Source organism: Panicum hallii, chromosome 9, assembly GCF_002211085.1.
Source record: "Panicum hallii strain FIL2 chromosome 9, PHallii_v3.1, whole genome shotgun sequence".
NCBI lineage: Eukaryota > Viridiplantae > Streptophyta > Magnoliopsida > Poales > Poaceae > Panicum > Panicum hallii.
In genome coordinates, this window is record NC_038050.1 from 65,929,652 (window position 1) to 65,945,154 (window position 15,503).

The 15,503-nt window shown below is 45.5% G+C and overlaps 4 protein-coding genes across 6 annotated transcripts; 2 read left to right on the plus strand and 2 right to left on the minus strand.

Annotated features, from left to right (window-relative positions):
* Positions 1-2,095: 2,095 nt before the first annotated feature.
* Positions 2,096-6,696, plus strand: LOC112874256 (cytosolic enolase 3). Of its 3 annotated transcripts, XM_025937484.1 has the most exons (12): positions 2,133-2,747; positions 3,108-3,179; positions 3,283-3,399; positions 3,660-3,740; positions 4,059-4,135; positions 4,252-4,355; positions 4,850-4,948; positions 5,053-5,138; positions 5,204-5,290; positions 5,921-6,118; positions 6,236-6,330; positions 6,427-6,696. In XM_025937484.1, exons 1-11 carry the CDS (start codon positions 2,313-2,315, stop codon positions 6,311-6,313), a joined length of 1,434 nt encoding a protein of 477 aa, XP_025793269.1. In that variant the 5' UTR covers positions 2,133-2,312; the 3' UTR covers positions 6,314-6,330; positions 6,427-6,696. The 3 variants fall into 3 exon arrangements, 2 of the variants coding, with proteins under 2 accessions (XP_025793269.1, XP_025793267.1); XM_025937482.1 differs by having other exon boundaries at positions 2,158-2,747; positions 6,236-6,671; XR_003224921.1 differs by lacking the exons at positions 6,236-6,330; positions 6,427-6,696 and having other exon boundaries at positions 2,096-2,747; positions 5,211-5,290; positions 5,921-6,098.
* Positions 6,697-7,161: 465 nt separating this feature from the next.
* On the minus strand, positions 7,162-9,201 carry LOC112877695 (LIM domain-containing protein WLIM2b-like). Its single transcript, XM_025942053.1, has 5 exons — positions 8,793-9,201; positions 8,352-8,463; positions 8,217-8,254; positions 8,037-8,126; positions 7,162-7,642 (listed from the first exon to the last, which is right to left on the minus strand). Exons 1-5 carry the CDS (start codon positions 8,922-8,924, stop codon positions 7,409-7,411), a joined length of 606 nt encoding a protein of 201 aa, XP_025797838.1. The 5' UTR covers positions 8,925-9,201; the 3' UTR covers positions 7,162-7,408.
* A 1,632-nt stretch (positions 9,202-10,833) lies between these two features.
* LOC112873514 (OTU domain-containing protein At3g57810) lies at positions 10,834-13,811 on the minus strand. Its single transcript, XM_025936474.1, has 8 exons — positions 13,636-13,811; positions 13,408-13,534; positions 13,220-13,310; positions 12,980-13,043; positions 12,105-12,210; positions 11,979-12,033; positions 11,655-11,708; positions 10,834-11,077 (listed from the first exon to the last, which is right to left on the minus strand). The coding sequence occupies exons 1-8, from the start codon at positions 13,661-13,663 to the stop codon at positions 10,940-10,942; spliced, it is 663 nt and encodes a 220-aa protein (XP_025792259.1). The 5' UTR covers positions 13,664-13,811; the 3' UTR covers positions 10,834-10,939.
* A 563-nt stretch (positions 13,812-14,374) lies between these two features.
* On the plus strand, positions 14,375-15,377 carry LOC112873515. Its single transcript, XM_025936475.1, has 4 exons — positions 14,375-14,674; positions 14,759-14,851; positions 14,960-15,097; positions 15,193-15,377. The coding sequence occupies exons 1-4, from the start codon at positions 14,462-14,464 to the stop codon at positions 15,232-15,234; spliced, it is 486 nt and encodes a 161-aa protein (XP_025792260.1). The 5' UTR covers positions 14,375-14,461; the 3' UTR covers positions 15,235-15,377.
* Positions 15,378-15,503: the final 126 nt, after the last annotated feature.

Sequence of the window (15,503 nt, forward strand, 5' to 3'; positions counted from 1 at the left end):
CTATCCCGAACGACTGCAAGCTTTACCCGTTCCAGAAACCAGTACCAACTGTCTGTGTTCTCACTCTCAACAAAAGCAAAAGCAACAGGCAGCAATTGATTGTTTCCATCCACTCCAATAGCTGTCAGCATTTGCAATCTATACTTTCCTGTGAGAAAGGTCCCGTCGATGCACAGGATAGGCCGGCAGTGATGGAATGCGTTAATGCATGGACCCAAGCTGAAAAAGAGCCGCTGCAATATGTGGGGCGGACCTTCTCCTCTGTCTAGAGTTTTCAGGTCATAGTAGCTTCCAGGATTTCTCTGACATAGGACGGCCAGCATTCGAGGAACATTATCATATGCAGCCTCGAACGTACCAAACCTCATCTCCAACACCTTTTGTTTTGCACTCCACGCCTTACTGTATGAGATGGTATACTTGTACTTTTCCTGAATGTACCTGATAATAGACTTTGGTTCATATGACAAGTTCTGTACTATCGTCCCGTACATCTCATTTGCGATGTATTGCGACGTGAGGTTGCGATGGCTCTTCTGCACCCCAGGCAAATGACAAGTGTGCTGAGTGACAATGGAGCATTCCCAATAATCTTTCCATTTACCCTTGTAGGCATGCACCCGCCATGGACAGCCATCCTTCACACATACCACATCGTACTTACGAGATTTGCACTCGACTGTCTTAAACTCTCGCATAAGAGAGAGAGACCAGCACTTAACAGCTTCCTTCACCTCTTCAATTGAGTGGTACCTTGCACCCTGGATAATTTCATTCTCCCTGCAATCCGAAGGCCAGCTACAGCCGTCATCTACGACAAGATGACTGAAGTCGCTGCTTACCCAATCTTGAGGCATATCATCGTCATCATCAGACGAATCGGCATTCATTGCTTCATCCAATTCACGTTCTTCGTCTTGCAGCTGTTCAACAATAAAGGGTATGTTCTCCCCCTCATCAGCCACGCATTGAGGTGCTGCGGTGCCACCTGCCTCAATGTTTGCCTCCTCGACTTCTTCATCAATATTTTCATCCCCCGGACCAGCTTCAATGTTTATCAAAGGAGGGTTTTGGTGCACACTGACAAGGAGTACCAGTGGCCACTGCCAATGACTTGCATTTTGCAGATAAGTTAACCAGTCCTCGTTGCTTGTAAGTGGCATAAGCTCCCAGATCAAAGCGTGAGTGGTACGATTTATGACGCATTGAACACTCACAGTGTGTGTCTCCTGATTAATCCTTAGTCCCCTCATTAACCAGTTGCATAGGGATTCAAATGTCCTCTCGTGCGGTCTGGTAATTCCTCTGACCGCACAGTTGAATTCACTTAAATCTACCCCATTCGGCCCATAAATCACATTTCCTTCTCCGTAATATATACTGAAAATACCCTTCTCGGAAGACATATCTGTCAATCATTAATAAACTAGTTATACTACATATTAATACACAACGAACGACGATCCTAAATTTCAGCGACTCTCAGATTATATTTTACAGATTCTAAACTATTCAGATTATAAATTATACTAAAAACAAATGATCCAACTAAAACTATTCAAAACATAACTACTCTAACAAATATTTCCTAAATTATAGTTATTTTCAAGTACTTATATGGCTAGAACGAGAATATACCTCAAAATCGACGTGTGGACAGGGCTTCGCCGCTTCCTCTTCTCTCTTCCTCTCCTCTCTTTCTCTTTTTTCTGATTTTTGCTGGATAAAATGGCATTTTTTGGGGCAGGTTGGGGCTTAAATAGCTGCTGGGGGACCTCCCGCCCGACCAAAGGGCGGGATGCCCATCAGCACAGCATCCCGCCCGTTGGTTGGGCGGGTTGCCCTCCCAGGGACCTCTTCGCAAATAATTTATTTGCGAAGAGGTCCTCGGGGGACATCCCGCCCTCTGGTTGGGCGGGATGTCCCGGGCCCCACGCGTCCCGCCCGTTCAGCGGGCGGGAGGCACCCATTTCTCTAAATTTTCCCAACGGCCACCCCTTTTTCGAATTTTAGTTTTTTTTTAGCCCTTTTTTAAAAAAAATTCCTAGAGCTATCCAGTAGCTGGGTTCGTAATGAATTTTTCGCTCATGGGCCAAGTTTTGTGCCGTAAAGAGTGGTCAACTATACGGCCCAACAAACATGGGGTCCCCGCGTGCACACTCCTCTGACCTTCTTCCTACTGCAGAACTTCAGATTCAGGCGAGTAGCCGCACGCACCTCGGGACGAGCGGAGTCTTGGGAGTTGGGAGAGGGGAGGGGAGGGAGCGTGGTGAGGTAGCGAGGAGCAGGAGGATTCCACCGCCGTGGCAGCCATGTCAGTGCAGGAGTACCTAGAGAAGCACCTGCTCTCGCGCAAGATCGAGGAGGCCGTGAACGCGGCGGTCCGCGCCAAGGCCCCCGACCCGGTGCTCTTCATCGCGGGCCATATGCGGCGCGCGGCCCCCGCCGTGATTACCAGGGTGCGGGCGCGCCAGATCCTTGACGGGCACGGCGCGCCGGCCGTGGAGGTCGAGCTGCACACTAACAAGGCCGTGCACCGAGCATCCGCGGCCGGCGCGGGCGCGCCCGAAGGGGCCGCCGCCGACGCGGCAGGGGACTCCGGGAGGCGGAAGATCCTCGCGAGGGCGGTTGCCGACGCGGTGCGGGTGATCAACGACAAGGTGTCGGAGGCGCTCGTGGGGATGGATCCGCAGCAGCAGGCGCAGATCGACCAGGCCATCATGGACTTGGACAAAGCGCGCCACAAGGTGCAGCTCTCACAGACCCCTTCTTCTCTCCTCCTCTGCGGTTAGTTTTGTTCCTGAATTCTACATTGCCAAACCCATTTTATACTTAGGTGTTGTAGACTAACACAAATAATTGATGACTCTATATGCTCGAGCAATACTTTACATCCCTATATTCAATTTTAGGGGCAGTATGTGATAGTAATTCGTTTGGCTATATTTGACTGTTGAGAAATAATTCTATGTTCTCGTCATTATTGTCTACTTGTGTTTCTACTGATAATTACTGCCTCAAATTCTTTGTATAACAATCCGTCCCCTTATTTCTAGCAAATGGTTTTTTTACCAATGGAAATAACTGTGATACTTCGCGAAATGCAGGCTGAGCTTGGAGCAAATGCTATGCTGGCAGTATCAATTGCAGCTTGCAAAGCTGGTGCTGCTGAAAAAGAGGTGCTGGTTATCTGCTAAAATCATTGGAATTGAGGTCACAATGTCTTGATGCCACCGCACATAATTCTTATTGCTGGATCGTTGGATGCCTGTTGCTATGCAGGTTCCACTATACAAACATATAGCAGATCTTGTTGGCAAAAGCGCTGCTACTATTCCTGTCCCTGCAATTACAGTCATCAATGGTGGAAAGCATGCTGGAAATGGTCTCCCCATTCAGGTATTCCTCCAAACCTCTAGGATTGCCTTGTAGAACCAATTTCTCTGCAAGCTCCTGAGGGCACTCTTCCTTTTCTTTTCTTTTTTACAAAAAACTTAGTAGAATCTGAGAAGTTGAAGGCACTATTCCTTTCTTTTGTTCAATTGAGTCATCTTTTGCCTAAACAAAAATATATTAAGATAGTTGGTGGTTCGTGTATATCAAGCTTATCAACATGATTAACTATAAGGCTGCAGTAAGTGAACTTTTCTTATTTATAGGAAATTATGATCCTTCCTGTTGGTGCAAAGAACTTTGAAGAAGCAATGCAGATGGGTTCCGAGACCTATCATCATCTCAAGGTAAGCCTTCACTCTAACAAACTCATGTTCTCAGCAACATGGATGTTGTTCTCCACTCATACTTGGATCATAATGTTCATCAAACAGCATAAGATTTTGTTCAATAAAAACCTAATATTGCACACTTATTTTTCTGATGCCTTCTTTTCTTTTCTTTTTTCCGTTCTGAATTTAGCTACTATTGATTCATTTGGGTTGGTTGTCCTTAGGGCAAAGTACTGACACCTTGGGCCTTTCTCGTACTAGTTCTGTTTTTTCAGACTGGCAGAAAAGACTTGGTCAGTTTTGTAGATATTTCCTTACCAATTAATATTACAGGATATTATCTTGGAGAAATATGGTGCAGAGAGTTGCAACATTGGAGATCATGGTGGGTTTGCTCCAAATATTTCCAGGCAAGTAAGAAACTAATTGACCGTTTTCTGATGTCACTCATTTCTTGTTTCCCCTTTTAGGGATCTCCATGTAGATTTCACTAATGCCATATCTATGTTGCTTTATCAATTTTCAGCATATCTGAAGGCCTGGATCTTGTGATTGCAGCAATAGAGAGGGCTGGATATAATGGAAGAATTAAATTGGCGATTGATGTCGCTGCTACTGATTTTTGTGTAGGTGAGTAGAAAAGCAGTGGTATTTCTTATTGTGAACTGTGAAAATGTTTAAACTTAGTCCTCTGAATCTAAATATCAAATAGACTACTGAAATTTAGGGATAGGATGGTCATGCTTCGCTTGTGTTGAAGGAAGAGTTCACTTGTTGTACTATGTTGAAAAAGTTATGTTTCATACTTGCAATGTTTCTGGGGCCGTATCCATGTTTGCCTCATTGATTTTGTACTGTAATTTTTTTTAATATTGTCTCTACCGTTCACCAAAACAATGCCAGTGCCACTGAAAACATGCTGCTAGGACCATCTAGCAAAAATCTTGTAATGACGCTGCTACATACTCTACTTACATCCAGATAATCAGATACTATACAATTTGAACCTTAGAAATAGTGAGCTTGAAACATAGGTAAAATATATATAGTCAATGCTTTTGGGTAGTTTATATTTACTATACCAATCAATTTGCTCAATGGTATGCTCATCCATCTCTTTATAGGTAAGAAATATGATCTGGAGTTCAAGTCAACAAAGAAATCAGGGCAGAACTTCAAAACTGCAGATGATATGATTGAAATCTATAGCCAGCTTTGTTCAGGTATCACTGAATTGTGGTTTGACATCAATTTTTTTTACAAATTTAAGTTTCATAAATGTTTTAAAATATAAATTCGCTGATTTTTCCCTCCATTTGACCACTAGAGTACCCACTTGTCTCCATTGAGCAGCCCTTTGACAAAGATGACTGGGAGCACTCAAAAAAGTTGACCACACTAGAGCTGTGCCAGGTGATTTTTGTTCTCTTGAACTTTTGTTTTTTTTGTGAGGAACTCATGGTATGAAATGTTTATAGGTTGCAGGGGATGATTTATTGATGTCCGATCCCGAACGCATTAAGCGGGCAGTTAATGAGTACACTTGCAACGCTCTTGTGCTTAAGGCAAGTATCAAGTCATCCATTTGTTTTTTTAAAAAAAAAAATTTGGAGCAATTTTTTGTTACATGTCCATACTATTGGAGCTGTTTGAAAATGACAAGTAACAATACCACATGAGAAGGTCTGGAATTTGGCATATTTTATTTTGACTAAATATGGTCATCTTTGTGACTGGATGCTCATGCCGATTCTTCCTTTTGAGTGATCTTTGTGACCCTTCCTTTTCAATATTCATTGTAGTGAAAGTTTTGTGTGATCTGAGTTGAGTTTTTAAGTGTATGTATAGAACAACACGGTATTCAGCCTGTAGCAGGCATAAAATCTATTTGTTACTTAAATTTGCTGGAAGATGAGAAACTTGTTTGAGGGGAAAAAAAAGATGTGAAACTTGCAATTAAACTAGTAGGATGTACCGCTGCAGGCACATAGGAGTTGCAAGAACCTCTTTTTCTTTGCTTCCTTGATTTCTTTCTGGACTTCTGTTGACTACGGATTTCGAGCACGTTTCTTTTGTAGGTTTTGGCAGGAAGTATACTATCACATGCCAAATTTCAATGTTCACAAGAGGCCCTTAGTATACCTGCTGTGTGTCTTATTATGTTCAGGATATTAATAGCGTTTTTTTATATGCAGTTAAATCAAGTGGGCACTGTCACCGAGGCCATAGAGGTGGCCAAGCAGGCAAAGGATGCACATTGGGGTGTGATGGTGTCGCATAGGTCTGGAGACACTGAGGATTCTTTCATCGCTGACCTGGCTGTTGGTGCTGCAGCCGGACAAATCAAAGCCGGTGCCCCCTGCCGTGGAGAGTGTCTCACTAAATACAATCAGGTCTGCCTTTCTGTTGAACCCTTTATATTTGTGCATATGCGAGTACACACTGTATACACGCTGCATGAATACAGGCATACAGCTGACTTGTGGTAACCTTTCACGTTGTCTTTGCAGCTTCTTAGAATAGAGGAAGAACTTGGTAGTGAAGGCGTCTATGCAGGGGAGAATTGGAGAACTGCAAGCACGAGCTGACCTCTTGTATCGATGAGGTGTGGGCAAAATTGGAGATCTTGACCTGCCTTCATTTCTAGCCACTTAGCCTTTAACTGTTGTCTTGTCCAATTGTGTTTATGACCTCGGTAAAGGTGTGGAAGCAGGGCGGGGAAATACACGATTTTGAATTACACGTATTATGGCAAAGGTGTGGATGCACTGGTGCTGGTGGGGGTTTACCTTTTTTGTGCTGTTCTACTCGGATTTGTTTAATTTCTGTATAGTCTGGACTATAAACATGAGTATAGAGAGCTTGAGAAAATGGTTTAAGAAATAGGAATGTGTTAAAACTCTAGTAATACTGGTCCATTCTTGCCTTGTGCAGTTAACCTCTTCACTATTATGAAGCTATTCGATGGTTCTCACGTCTCTACCTTTTTTTTCTGTTCTTTTTATAATTTCAAGAAAGTTTGCAAAATAATCGAAATTGGTGGTGTATGCAACTTTGAAGCCGTGAATTATCCCATTCCCATCTGGTTTCCCTTGGATCCGACGGACATTTCCAAATTTCCAATACGTACATTTGCATCGACTATGCTCCCAGCAAGAGGTGGCACGCTGATTCGGAATGGTCTAACCGGTAGCTCATGTCAGATGGCTCTGCGTAAATCCAGCAACAGGGATGTCTTGCAGTACAGCAGTTCCTACATGTTCGAGAGTCCGAGACAGTTCGGTAACAAAGTCGGGAGAGCTTCTTCACTTCCTTTATCTTTCTATAGAAGACAGGATCCTCCCAAAACAGGTGGCCTTTCTGCCTATTTTTAGGGAAGCAAAATTCACTCAAAACCAAAAGAAACCTGAAACAGGGGATGATATCGCAAGGCAACAAAACAATATGTCTATCAATAAGGGCAAGATACCCAATTTCAGTATCCCGTGCACAACAATTTCATTGAAAATGACAGCAGTTCCATGGTTCACCAATGTGATTCAGCTAGCACGGCCAAGGATACCAAAGTAGAGAAGTCTGGTATCCTCAGGGCTAGACGGCATAACATACAGCCAGGTGGTTTTAAGTAAAAACAGGAGGCTTCCAAATTCTCGCCTTCAAACTCCACTGTTGAAATGGCACGATCAAGAGGAATCAGCAGTTGGCTGTGCTGGTTGTTCAGGCTGTGCCTCCGTACGCTTGATCGATGCGCACTTGATCAGATGGTTGTAGCTTCCCTTCTCCTTGAAAAGTTGAGAGAAATGGTGCTTGCAGTAGAGGATCCCCTCCAAGGCTGCATAGTTGGATGGTGTGATGGCACAGCCACCATGGGAGCATTTGAAGCAGGACTTGTGGTAGGCCTTTTCTTCAACTGTTACCTGCAATGTTTCATTAAAAAGTCAACAGCATGTTTTGTACCATCGAGAACAGCAACCAGCAAGAATTTTTTCGAGACATAAAGACAAGGAAAATTAGACGAATCAAGACAAAGATTAAATGTACTTCCTAAATGGAGAAATTTAGGTTCGCAGTGCAATTTGGCAGACAACACTACCAAAAGACAATTTTCAGCTGTGCATGTCATGAGAACAGGATGTTGGATGTTGGATTCCAAATATTTTGGTCCTTTAGATGAACAATGAACTGCCTAATACTACAATGCATTAAAAGAATATGGTCAAAATTTGAAAGGAAATATAGTCTCATGAATTACAACCCAAAACTTTGAAAGGAAATAGTGAAGATAAAACACACATGACGTGTAAAAATTACCTTCTCAAGAGGATATGCGGTTTTGCCACAAGTTGCACACTTGTCTTGTGTTCCTGAAAACATCCTTGCAGCTTTGCTTGGTGTTCTGGTCTGAATAGCAAATTTTCCACAACAATGATCACTTATCTACTTGAAGAGTGCAAACAGACTAAAACCAACACAAAATAGACTGGAACTCACCAGCTCAGGGCCCGTCTTTTCCGGAGTAATCTTTGCGGCTGAAAGAAGAAAACCAAGAGCACACCATAGCATCAGATCGCATAAGCGCAAAAACCTTGCATTTTTCATGTCAATGATTCAGTACTGAAGGCCTACGTGATTGTGATTGTGATTGGAAGCTCTTGTTGTAGCTCCCGGTCTCCTTGAAGAGCTGCTCGAAATGGGCCTTGCAGTATGGCACTCCTTCGAACGAGGAATAGTTGCTCAGCTGTCAATGGCCAAAAAGATGAACACGGAGATCGTCAGACCCTGCACAGCTGCGTACCTTGCCTACCTACCGACAGCTCTGCCTAAACAGAAGATCAAACAACAGTTTCCGTTTCCATCAATTTTCCGCCCAATCCTCTTTTACCAAGTCAGCAAATGGGAAACGGATAAAATTACGATCTCTTGGGCATAGAAACTCTCGCACCAGATCCGTTCCCCGCAGCAATCCGCAGATCTACTACCCGATGCTACAGTACATTGCACTACAGCAGATCCATCCATCCACCCACCCACCGCTGAAACACAAGAACGCGGGCAAAGGGAACGTACGGAGAGGGTGGACTTGCAGTGCTGGCACTTGAAGCAGGAGCGGTGGAAGACGACGCCGTCGGTGGAGAGCTGGTCCATCGGGTACACCGTCTTGGTGCACACCTTGCACTTCTGCTGCGTCCCGCTAAACATCCTCTCCCCGATCCTCCTAGCTCCTACTCCCTGGGTTGCTGCGCAGGCCGGCGAAGCGCGCGAGATCTGAGAGAGCACCCGATCCGGCCTTGGCCTTCGCGCGCGCGAGAGGGAACGGGGAGAATGAGCACCTCCGCCCGGCGGCCGAGGTTATATACGCAGGAGGCGAGGCGCAATGGAATTATGACGGGTTCGTCTCCCCCAGCTCGCCCGCTCGCCCAGCGCCTCACTTTTGCCGCGGCGGAAAGGAAAAGCCAGCAACAAACAAGCGATGGGATGGGATGGGATGATGGGGGCACAGCACAGTGCCGTGCTGCTGCTCATTAAACTAGTACGCAATTATGAGCGCCACCATTAGTGCTCCGAGCACAGGCCGCGCCGATCGCTAGGGTCACTGCGGGCGGGGCCACCGGTGGACAGGACCCACATGTCGGCGATCGGGGAGTTCCGAGCGCCGGTGGGGGACCGGAGAAGTACGGGGGAAGCGAGCAGGGGTCGCGTCGCGTGGGTGGACGGGCGGGTGGGGCCCTGTCGTCAGGATCTGTGGCAGGCGAGATATTATTGCGGGCCCCACCGGAGCAGGCGCGGTGCGGCCCACGTCGGCCAAGCCAGCCTTTCCCCGGCTGCCTCGTCGGACTATCCTCTTGTTCCTTCGTGATTGGCAGTTTTGGTTGGGAACCGGTTCGCTACAGCGCGGCATCGCATTGAATTTTCTCTCACTTTTTTCCTTCAATTTTCACTCAGAGCGAAAGGACGAGGCATGTGCACTGTTCTTATATGCACAGTACTGTTGGAGAGAGTGGATGACATGTGGGGCCGCACGGGGAGGGCCGTGTCGTGCTCGGAGTCGACGGCGGTAGGCGGGTCATCATATGCTAGTAGCAGTACAGTGTTGCACTTACAGGCTACAGCTCATTTTTCGTAACGTTTTGCTTTAAGCATGGTTAGTACAAGCTCAATAATGCACGACCTGGTGGTTAGTGGAGCATACAGCAGTTGAGCAGTACATGTTAAGGAGCTAGAGAAGTGCCGACCTGCATCTGTGCCTCCTTGTTCGGCTGCCACCAAATCAATTCTCACTACACGCCGTTGCTTTTGATGGATTTTGCAGTTGTGGATTCAGAGAAAAGAAATACAGGACTAATAACCCACAGCCTCAGTCACCGTCACGGCAACCTCTCGCTCTGCTCATCTGCTGTAACAGGCCACGTGGGGTGTCACTTGCAGCATCGCTGTTACTGCGGTACAAAGAAATGGTCAGCAGCAAGAAAATAAAGGTGTTGAGAGTTGAGGTGTAGTCGACGAAGTGAACATAGAGAGGAAAGGGAATAGATGCAGCCCACAGCTCGTGCAAGGACCCTCTACATGATTTCAGTCAACCATGCTTGCAATTGCGACGCGAAGAGTAATTGAGTACTAATAATTCGATTTCGAACAATGGAACATATCTTATGGTACACTATAATAAGTACTGCCCCTCACCACAGCTCCGACAAACGATCCATTATCGTGCCGGCCACCAACCGGTCGGCACTGAACAAATCTCTTGCAAATAGCATTAGCCTCATTAGGGCAGGGTTACAGTAAAGCAGCATCTTGGCTCAAAATCTGCAAAGTTATTAGTAAACCCATGGAAAGGATATACATGACTCTAAAACTAACGGTAGCATTGCCATCATTATGTCAGGATTACAGTACAAGCGGCATCTCAGTTTTTGGCCAAAAGACAAGAAAAACATAAGCGCGATCAAAGAACACCATAGCAGCCCATAGAACGACAATCTCTATTTCAAAATTGGAATTTATATACTTATTTTGGCAAAAAAAAAAGATACTTTGATACTTGAACCACTATTGTTGGCTAAACAATCGGCATATGAATAGAAAGAAAAAAAAAGCAACCATGGAATGACAACGCAACAAAAACAAATGATAGCACAGGAGAACTGCGTATCATTAATATAAGAAGAGAGTTACAAAACCCACACACACCTCAGAAAAGCCATGTAACCATGTCAAACGAGCAAATCGTAGTGACTCCTCCCACTGTATAAAAGTCTTACAGGTGCCTTTTTCTTCCAATTCTTTGAATTTTTGGCGAATTCTAATCCATATTCAGCTATGGGGATGAAGCCATTACCACGACCATGGTACTGTAAACATACAGAATAGATGTGAGCCAAGCTGAAGTATGGAACAAAGTGAAGAGTTCAGGTTCTAGTGTAACATATGGAAGTATACACCAACATATAAACATGATAGCTTCCGAGCAAACCAAAGGCAGAGCTTTAATCCACAAAAGAATTCCAAATCCATTGATGGATTGCGTTCATGAATGGAAAAGAAAAGGAGAATATTATCCAGTCATTTTTCATCAATTTACTTTAGCAAAAGTATATCCTTACTCTACCATATTTTTCTAAGAAAACATCGGCAAATATCAAGATCCAAGAACATTATGGATTCAAAGCATTAGAACATAGAACCAGATATCTGAAATGCAATGCTTATTTTGAATATTGCTACAGAATTTATGTAGATCATTTAGTTCTATGCTCGCTTTAATCTTTGCTTGCTTTGTTGCAAATTCTCAGTGTTATTTTATTTTTATATAAATCATTTAATGTTATCATGCCACAATTTGTTCGAATGGCAATGATGGTTACAAAATTTTACTATTATTAGTAAATTTGATTATAAATGCATTATCCCTGAAGGCAGTGGAAATACCTCACGCTCTGGAATATAAATAATTATTGGCTGCCGACACAGTCTAGACAAAACCTGCAAAGAGAAAAATGTCATATGCAAATATTGTCTAAAAGCTCAGACCAACTCATATAATCCAATAAAGGGATAGGCACTAGTATTCTGCTCCATCTAACAGGTAACATTAGTTTGGCTAGAACCTCCAGAAGTCCAACAAAAGTAGAAAGTGGGTACATGAACTGCTCTTAACATGTCAATCAGATTCTCCATGGATCTAATCTTATAACTGAATGATGATCACACAAATTACATATTTTAAGTTTTTAGAACAGTGAAATCTTATACCAGGAGTTCTGACTCTCCACCCCAGAAATCTGGCCGCCTTATCCTTTGGCAGTAGCTAGAAAAAACAGGAATAGGTCAGAAACTTTAATTCAGTTCATGCAAAGTAGGAAGGCATAGGAGCCTAACCGTTTCAAGGATTGTTCCACAGTAATTGCTATAACAGCTTCTTCATACTTCTGCCGCTCAGTCTCACTGTCACATATAATTTCTTTCACTGCCATCCGTAAATCATCTACGAAATGGGAGATTAAGTTAATTTAGAATACATCAACAATAAAGTCCATTCAAAGAAGACACGGTAAACTTTCAGTGATACATTAATACAACATGGTCAGCCCAAAGGTGACAGATCGATCTTCTTATGTTCATCTGATGGCTAAAGTTACTTGCAAAAACCAAAAACCTTTGTTTGGAAGAATAAAGAGGCCATAAACTGAAAGACGTCCGGTGCAGAATTCGCAATCTGCAATATAGATGTTTAAAAACTGAAACAATTTCTGAATCTTGCCGGATATCTGGACTGCGGTGGGGGGTATTTTTAGTCAAAATCAACATTGATTTCCAGCATTATTTCTATTGAAAGGATATGGTTGTTAGTTGGAAGTGCTATAATGCTATACCACATAGTACTGAAACCATGAATTAATGCATGTTGTAAGAATTTTCCTCCAGGTCAAAGATAAGAACTGAATTTCAAAATCTCTCAGTTGGCATCATAAATGGATGTATGATGCTGAAATGTCATAAGAACAAATGACACTCATTATTTTGTTTTATCGACAAGGCTACCTCATACTAATATGATAGTAAACTCAAGTCTCTTAAACAAAAAGGGGGTAAGATTTCCATTTAATTTTTTTCACAAAGCAACTGTTATTACATGTCCAATTATCACGATATCAATTGCAAAAACTTTAACCACACAATAAGCTAAAAGTAAACAGAAACAAAAATCTATAATGCAGAAACTGATCTATGTACGAGGTATTGTTTCAGGCTACCTGCATCTTGTACCTCCTCCCTCGGGGTCAAAGGAATCCCCTTATTCTTTGCCATTCCTTTTGCCTACAAGCAACACACCGGATTTCCCTGTGACGTGAATTTGCAGAGATGCAAAAAGCGCACTTGAAGAGACGTTGTTTCAACTAGAACTCAAACTCAAAGACAATAGATTCGAGTAATCAAGGTTCACGATCCATCAGCATACTACGCGCACGGAAGGAGATTACGCTGCAACTTACCAACGCCCGAAACATGCACCGGCCATCCCCTGTGACCCTCTGAACCCCGTAATGCTCCACCTTGTTCAGAGCCGCCGACCAACCGCCCCTCCTGCACACGACAAACAAGTTTTGCAGCTTCACTCCGCTCGCACTGCAATTGATTCAGATGTGCGCAAAGAATTCACGGGCAGAATAAGCAGACGCACAGCGAGGGGGCAATCCTGGCGAAGCAGTGGAGCCGGGGCCAAGACGGTGCTGGCGCAGGTGCCGGCTCGGAGTCCTCGAGGAGCTCGAACTTGGCCGTGCCCTCCCTGAGGCGTGCGAGGAGAGCAGCTGCGACGACCGCCGAGACGAGTCAGATACGCGGGGGAATCGGGAAACCGTATGATACCATCGAAACGAGTAGAGGGGAGGAAAGACTTGGAGGCACAAACCATTCGATGGCCGCGCCGCTGCAGCCATTCGGATGCAAATCCTGAAATCTCCCCGCACGGCTTTCCGAACTAGCAGCTGCAGCGGAAGGTTGAAGAAGGGGACAAGAGCTTCAGAGCATGGCCTGTTTTGGATAAACGGCCGCCGCCGCCGGGGATGAGGAACGGAACAGGCCACGGTTCAACGCTTCGCCTTTTGGGCTTTGAGGCCTTTTAAACCCGCTATTTTTCCGGGCCCGTAACTGGGCCTCACCTTCCCCGGGCTGCTGCTGCAGCAACCTCCACACAAAATTGACAGAAATGTTGTCCAAAACTCCAAATCTTCACAGCTAACAGATTTATGCCAGGTTCGATGGATTGACTGATTGATCTGCACAGCTAACGGTCGCCGTGATCTAGCTGACGCAGTGACGCACGGTAGCGTGGATCAAAATAGTTCATCCAAGCCTTTGTCACTGTTGTTCGTGACGATCTATCCTTGCATAGTTGCATACCTGCACCTGCACAGCACAGCTGCACTACGGTCGACTCCTCAATCCTCATCGCCTCCTCGCACCGAGTAAGAGAGAAATGCAGCTTGGTCCCCCCGGGCACAAGGACGCGACGGCCGAGCATTCCACGCCTCTCACCAGCAGTCCACCTCCCGGTAGTAAGCCATCAGCGGCAGCGACCTACGCCTACCGCCCCTGAGATATTTTGGCATGGCTTTATCTTGTTGGCCCGCGGCGGCACCGCGACGTCCCCTCTCGCTCGCGCCATTATAGCACGGCGCACGGCGCGCCTTCGGCCCCGATCCACCCACTGCTCAAAGCAGAACGCCCAGCGAGCGATGTCGAGGCCGAACCGGAGCGACGCGCACCTGTCCCCGGCGGACGAGGCGGCGCGGGAGGCCGAGGTGCGGGAGTACTTCGACGACGCGGCGCCCAAGCGCCACACCAAGCCCTCCCGCAGCGAGCACTCCGCCGTGTACGCCGACGCGATCGTCCCGGACAGCTCCCACCCGGAGCTGGACAAGTTCCAAGAGCTCGAAGCCCACACCGAGGTCTCTCCCTCGGTCCCTCTTCCCCTGCCGAAACTCTCTGAACTAGAAGCAGCTGACACGTATGTGCTGTTGTTCTTGTTCCAGAGACTGGTCTACGAGGGCGGCAAGGTAGGGGAGGAGTTCGTGGAGACCGAGTACTACAAGGACCTCGGCGGCGTCGGCAAGCAGCACCACACGGTCAACTCCGATTACTCCTCCCTCTCTTCCGTGATCTTGGTGCTTATGAGCTACAGAATTTACTAACATTTGTGACCTTTGGCTGTGCCAATATCGCCGCGGGAGCAGACCGGAACGGGCTTCATCAGGATGGACAGAGACAAGGGCGCCTCGTTCAAGCTGTCCGAAGACCCCGACGCAGCGGAGCGCCATGATTCTTGCAAGGGGAACCCTGCTACCAACGAGTGGATCCCGTCGGCTGACTCGGTAAGATCCGGCACGATTCCAGCTTATCCTATGCTGCGTTGGCGTCTCGGCACTTGTCATCAACGAGCCATACGGTGTCTGTTGCTTCGTTTCAGGTGTACCCGGCGTCAGACAAACCGAGCAGAAGCGACAGCTGAGCAGCATCCCCGGCCATGAGAGAGAACTCAGAACATGTGCTTCCACCAGCAAAATAAGAAACCACACTGTTATTCATGATTAATGATACCCTATATCTTATTACTCCCTCCATCTCAAATTATTAGTTGTTTTAATTTTTCTAGATACATAGTTTTTCTATGCTCATAGATAAATGTGCATACCAAAATCTATATAATCTATATTTCTAGAAAAATTAAAACGTGAGACAGCGGGAGTATTCTGCAACGAAATGCCTGTATCTTAAGAG

What these genes read in the sequence shown, in the direction of transcription:
- LOC112877695 (XM_025942053.1), bottom strand. Translation starts at nt 8,924, where the DNA reads ATGTTTAGCGGGACGCAGCAGAAGTGCAAGGTGTGCACCAAGACGGTG. An exon ending in ACTGCAAGTCCACCCTCTCC is followed by an intron (nt 8,464 to 8,792) that starts GTACGTTCCCTT and finishes GGCCATTGACAG; the next exon opens with CTGAGCAACTATTCCTCGTT. An exon ending in AAAAGACGGGCCCTGAGCTG is followed by an intron (nt 8,127 to 8,216) that starts GTGAGTTCCAGT and finishes TTTGCTATTCAG; the next exon opens with ACCAGAACACCAAGCAAAGC.
- LOC112874256 (XM_025937484.1), top strand. Translation starts at nt 2,313, where the DNA reads ATGTCAGTGCAGGAGTACCTAGAGAAGCACCTGCTCTCGCGCAAGATC. An exon ending in CTGGTGCTGCTGAAAAAGAG is followed by an intron (nt 3,180 to 3,282) that starts GTGCTGGTTATC and finishes GTTGCTATGCAG; the next exon opens with GTTCCACTATACAAACATAT. An exon ending in GTCTCACTAAATACAATCAG is followed by an intron (nt 6,119 to 6,235) that starts GTCTGCCTTTCT and finishes TTGTCTTTGCAG; the next exon opens with CTTCTTAGAATAGAGGAAGA.
- LOC112873515 (XM_025936475.1), top strand. Translation starts at nt 14,462, where the DNA reads ATGTCGAGGCCGAACCGGAGCGACGCGCACCTGTCCCCGGCGGACGAG. An exon ending in AGCTCGAAGCCCACACCGAG is followed by an intron (nt 14,675 to 14,758) that starts GTCTCTCCCTCG and finishes TTCTTGTTCCAG; the next exon opens with AGACTGGTCTACGAGGGCGG. An exon ending in GGATCCCGTCGGCTGACTCG is followed by an intron (nt 15,098 to 15,192) that starts GTAAGATCCGGC and finishes GCTTCGTTTCAG; the next exon opens with GTGTACCCGGCGTCAGACAA.
- LOC112873514 (XM_025936474.1), bottom strand. Translation starts at nt 13,663, where the DNA reads ATGGCTGCAGCGGCGCGGCCATCGAATG. An exon ending in GCCAGGATTGCCCCCTCGCT is followed by an intron (nt 13,311 to 13,407) that starts GTGCGTCTGCTT and finishes TGTCGTGTGCAG; the next exon opens with GAGGGGCGGTTGGTCGGCGG. An exon ending in GTGGAGAGTCAGAACTCCTG is followed by an intron (nt 11,709 to 11,978) that starts GTATAAGATTTC and finishes TTCTCTTTGCAG; the next exon opens with GTTTTGTCTAGACTGTGTCG.